Source organism: Echinops telfairi, unplaced genomic scaffold, assembly GCF_000313985.2.
Source record: "Echinops telfairi isolate 266 unplaced genomic scaffold, ASM31398v2 ScPeMD7_9;HRSCAF=40, whole genome shotgun sequence".
NCBI classification, from domain to species: domain Eukaryota; kingdom Metazoa; phylum Chordata; class Mammalia; order Afrosoricida; family Tenrecidae; genus Echinops; species Echinops telfairi.
Window position 1 is genome coordinate 30,456,286 of NW_022103906.1, and position 5,326 is coordinate 30,461,611.

The 5,326-nt window shown below is 54.8% G+C and overlaps 1 protein-coding gene across 3 annotated transcripts in view; it reads left to right on the forward strand.

The window, feature by feature from the left end:
- ANK1 (ankyrin 1) overlaps positions 1–5,326 on the forward strand; it is a 113,533-nt gene that overhangs the window by 89,807 nt on the left and 18,400 nt on the right. The window contains exons 38-39 of one of the 3 annotated variants that reach the window (XM_045286636.1): positions 1,614–1,997; positions 2,094–2,166. In XM_045286636.1, the coding sequence (XP_045142571.1) occupies positions 1,614–1,997; positions 2,094–2,166 (457 nt within the window). Of the gene's footprint in view, positions 1–1,613; positions 2,167–5,326 lie in introns of all 3 variants that reach the window. The other 2 variants (XM_045286635.1, XM_045286637.1) reach the window with 2 other exon arrangements.

Genomic DNA, 5,326 nt, shown 5'->3' on the forward strand with positions numbered 1-5,326 from the left:
TGAAGAACTTGAACATGGATCAAGAGCTGGTTATGCTGAGTGTGTGTGTGTGTGTGTGTGTGTGTGTGTGTGTGTGTGTGTGTGTGTGTTCTCTTTAGCACCGTGGCTGGCATGTGATCGTCAGACCTCCGGTGGTGATTTTGATCGCACAAACGGGCGAGCACAGACAGAAGGTGGTAGGATTGGCCCCAGAAGAAAGGCGTGCATGAAGGAAGACTGCTTTGGCAGTAAGAAAGAGACTGCCTGGCTCTGGAACCGTTGGGAGTATCATTGGATGTGGGCTGGGAGGGTTTGAAGGGCAGAATGAAGAGTTGGACAGAATGCCTCTCTGGAGGGCAGGAAGGCCTGACAGGCTCAACCCCGGGCAAGCCTTCCTCACGCTCAGCAACCTCCCTTGGCCTTGCCGAACCACCAGCAGCTGTGGACGCCCAGCCGCTTCCTGGTTCCCCCAAGGAGCTCCAGCGCATGGGAAATCTAGTCCCTTCTCCCACTCACATGTGTGGACAATCACTCTGAAGAGAAGCCGGAGACTCTCTTACTCTGTAGCGGGGACCACCCCAATCCTGGCTGGAGAAGAGCTGGGGAGCCCCCCGGACATTTCCCCCATTTACATGAGGTTACCCACCCCCACCTCCCCACCCCCACCGACCTGCTTCAGAGCACCACAGAGCCAGTAACCAGGCCAAACCAAAGCCTCTCCTAATGAGCTGGTCAGCAGGGAGTACTAACCAGCTGTGGTGACTAACGGTGACTAACAGGTCCACACACCTGGGGCCTGAGTTGGCTGGCTCCAGTCCCTCCAGGTGACCTGCAGCTGGGATGACTAGCCCAGTGCGTCAGGGCAGCCTATCAAAGCAGCCCATGTGCCTAGCCCCTCTGACCCTGCCCCCTCTTTTGAACCCGTAGAACCCTCACCTGTACCACTTTAGCTCTGGAACCCATACGCAGCCTGAGGAAAAGTTACTTCATCCCCAACCAGAAGCCCGTTCCCCATTTGACTACCGCCCTGAGGTCTGTGGATGGTCAGTGTGGCCCCCCCACCGCCCACCCCGCCCCTGTGAGACCCCTCCAAGGGAGTCTGGTTCCTGACCCTGGTTTGGGCTGAGCCACTTCCTCCCCTTAAGGAACATTCCCCAACAGAGCCCCGAGGACTGTGCTGAAGTGAGGTTCTGAGCAAAAAATCCCACAACCCCCAAGCCACATTTCTCCCTGCACAGCCATCCGGTAGTGGAGCTCTCATCTGATGAGAGGCGGACCGGAGGGCTAGTCCTCTGGAGAAACGCTTCTTTGTTTCCAGTGCTCTGGACTGGATCAGGAAGAAATCCAATCTCCTCTCTTTGCCATCCAGCAAAACAGCCCTCCTCGCCCCCCACTCGCTGGCTGCATCCCCCACCCCAACTCAGAGCCTTGTTTCTCTTGCCTCAGCACCCCAGGCAGCAGCCACAAGGCCTGAGGGTTGGAATCTGAGCTTGGAGAGCCCCCCGCCCTCCCACCCCCAGAATGTGCATGCGGACCGACGGCTGTGCCTGCGTGTGCGCGTGTGTGAACTTGCACGTAAGTGTGTGTGACCAAAATCGCTTCTGGAGCATGTTGCCCTCTGTCTGCCCATCCAGGTTACTCCTCGCTGCAGGACGAGCTGCTGTCCCCCGCCTCCCTGCACTACCTGCTTCCCTCTCCGCTGCGTGCAGACTGGAGCGAAGTGGCTGTCATAGATGCCATGCCCCTGGCGGCCTCGGAGCATGACGCCATGCTGGAGATGTCTGACATGCAGGTGTGGTCTGCCGGCCTCACTCCCTCCCTGGTCACTGCTGAAGACTCCTCTCTGGAGTGCAGCAAGGCCGAGGACTCTGACGCCACCGGCCACGAGTGGAAGTTGGAGGGGGTGCTCTCGGAGGAACCCCAGGGCCCCGAGCTGGGCTCTCTGGACCTTGTGGAGGACGACACAGTGGATTCCGATGCCACAAATGGCCTTATCGATTTGCTTGACCAGGAGGAAGGTCAGAGATCAGAAGAGAAGCGGCCAGGCTCTCAGAGACTGGATGACCCGACAGGTGCAGGGCAGGACTCAGAGAATGAAGTGTCTCTTGTTTCAGGCCAGCAGAGGGTGCAAGCCCGAATCACAGAATACCCCACCGTGAGTCGGGTGATGGAGAAGAACCAGGACAGGTAAGGGCCTTGGGGAGGCGGCAACGGGCGCGTGGCGTTTAAGCCTTCCCGGGCTTCTGGATAAGAGCGTGTCTGTCGGGCAATGAGTACAGATGGCATTCTCTAGGGCTGCTGCCTGCCACTTCTGACCAGGAGCTTTAAGTGCCCTTGGACAGACTGAGTCAGTATGGTACCCGTGAGGAGCGGTCGTGGTTCCATGCTTGGCTGCTAATTGGAAGGGCTGTGGTTGGAACCCCACAGCCACTCCCTGGGAGAAAGATGAGGCCGTCTGTTTCTGTAAAGACTGGCATCTTTGGAAGCCTGTGGCACAGCTCTCCTGTGTGTGCCCTGGCCCTCTGAGGCCGATGAACTCGGCAGTGCACCGTGTGGTACCAGCTTGCCTCTGAAGCTGTTCAGCCCTCACGTAGGCCTCTGTCTGTAAAAAGGGGTGCTGTGACTTGCCAGGTCAATCCCTTCCCCAGACACACACACGCGCACACACACACACACACCACACACCACCCCTCTCCACCCACCCAGTGTGGCCAGCTGAGGCAGGAAAGAGACTTAAGGGCACTGAGGGGAAGTAATAAAACTTGCTGAAGCCATGTCCCCAACCAGTGGCTGGAGCTAGGTGCCGGGACACTGATAGCTATGGTGTGTTTGTGGTTTAGGACCATGTGTCAAAACCAAAAGGCACCAGGACCCAGAGAAGTTTTGCACATGTGCTTCCCCAGCCTGTGTGGCAGAGCTGATGATGGGGCCTCTTCCACGACACCCTGGGAAAGAGAGGTTGGGGCCGGGGAGTGATGGGAGCTGATAGCAAGGATGGACCAGAAGCTGACTGTGTTGAAATTGATTGTGGTAGCGATGGCACAACTGTGCTTGCTATGACTGAACTATTGGATGTTGTGATCTCTGGCTTATGTCCTAATAAACTAGATGTAAATAAACACAAGAGAGAGCCTGTCTGGTGGGCTTGACTGGGATGGGGCAGGACTTGAAAATGGCCATTCCTTCAGATAACTCTCTCACCAGAGTTCCGGGGATGAGGTATGGGTAGCAGGAAGTACCACTGGTCCATCTGCAGAGAGCTTTATGCATCTCTGCAGACCTGAGAGTCCTCAGACCATGGGCCCATCCCCTTGTTTGCTCTCTCTCTCTATGGGACCACCCACCACACCCTCACCCCTAGGCGAGGGGTCCCTTGCAGTCTAGATAGGAGAGATGGCATGTGGGCGGCTATCACTTTGGCCTTCGTGCAGGGAGGGCCAGAAGCCTTTGCTGCCAAATTGCTTTGCTTCCTACATTTTATCTAAAGTGAAGCAATTGCTCATCTGCTCCCAGAAAGCTGTGGCCATCCCAGAAACTGAGGCCTGCCCAAGTTGTTCCTCAGGCCCATTCTGAGGCTCGGACTAGCCAAGCCAGGCCCCAGGATCCATGCGATGCTCGCAGATCCCATTGCCAGATGGGAAAGAAAACTGTGTAGCGGATGAGCCAGCAATGAGTTGATTTCATTTCCTAAATGCCTGACTCCGATTTGCGGGGAGAAATGGAAAGGCTGAGCCGCTGAGGATTCAGTGACTTAATGGTATTTCTCTGAAAGGGGCCATTTTCCAACAGCCTGTGATGGCCAGTCATTCAAAAAGCACTCCTTAAGCATGTGCCATTGCTGGCCACTGGACCCTGATCAGATAGTGGGTCACTAGTTGGGAGACGGGAAGACCTGGGCTTTGGATCTTCTGTCGCTCCTTGGCTCTGTGAGGTTGGCCAGCCTTCCAAAGGGAAACATGAATTTCACTACCTTGCTCCACTAACGATGCTTTTTAAGTGACTGCTAGGTACTGAAGGACATCTGGTGGCACACTGGTCAAAGCCCTCACCTGCCAATCCCAAGGGTCAGTGGTTCAACCCACTGGAGCTCCTCTGCGGGAGCAAAGCATGGCCGTCTGCTTCCATAAAGATCTCCAGCCTTGGAAAGACACAGAGGCAGCGCTACCCTGTCCTACAGGGTCACTGCGAGTCGGAATTGACTCAGATCCATGGCCATGGGTGTGGTTGGGTCTACTATGCGCTGGGGCTCTGATCTTGACTGTAACAGACACAAGGGGATCGTTGAAATCATAGAGCGGCCTCACTGAGAGAGTGACATTTGAATAAAGATTTTGAGGAGCTAAAGGAGTTATACTTAGAATTTCAAGCCCCATGTAGTTGAGAGCTAAGATGTGGAGTGCGAGAGAAGAGAGAGGAGTCAGAGAGCACAGGCGTCCTGGCCCTGAGCACCTAAAAGGATGGCAGCGGGGAAGGTGGTGTGTCAGGGTTGGGGAGCAGATCATCAATATGGATTTGATGTGTATGCTGAGCTTCCGGTGTCTGTTAGAAAGCCAACAGAGAGGTGTCTAGGGGACAGTGGGGCATGCACCTCTGCAGTTCAGGAAGGAGATCTGGCTAGAGATACACAATTTGACCTGATGAGCATATTGTGGTGGTGGTTCTTAGCTGCTGTTGAGCTGGCTCTGACCCATAACAACCCTGGGTACTGACCCATAACAACCCTGGGTACTGCACCAGGAAACACTCACTGCCTGGTCCCGTGCCATGCTCACAATGGTTCCGTCCGAGTCCAGTGTTACAGCCACTGTGTTGATCCATCCTGTCCCTCTACGTTACCACGCACGCTGTCCTTCAAAGACTGGCTGTGTCCTCAATGAGCTCACCTAGGAAGTGGGTGTGATAAGGGAAATGCCCGAGCGCTGTGCCCTAGGGCACTCCACTATTTAGAAGTCAGGAAAATTAAGAGGAGCTGACAATGGACTCGCAGAAAGGGTGGCCAGAAAGGGAGGAGGGAGCCAGGCAAGTGGGATGTCCTGGAAGCCACTGGAGGGCATGTTTTGAGGATGAGGGAGGGAACAGCTGTGTCAGATGAGGACTGAGCTATTTGGCAGCTCTCCGATTCAGCAGCAGAAGAGGTAGCCCAATAGGAACCTGGTCAAAGAAATGGGAGCAGTCAAGAGAAAGTGTGTTAGTCTGGGTGGACTAGAGAAACAAATCCAAAGACACTTATATGTGTATAAGAAAGAGCTTTATATAAAAGAGCAATTGTATATTAAGAAAACATCCCAGCCCAGTCCAGATCAAGTCCATAAGTCAGATATTAGCCCATATGAACATTACCAGTCTA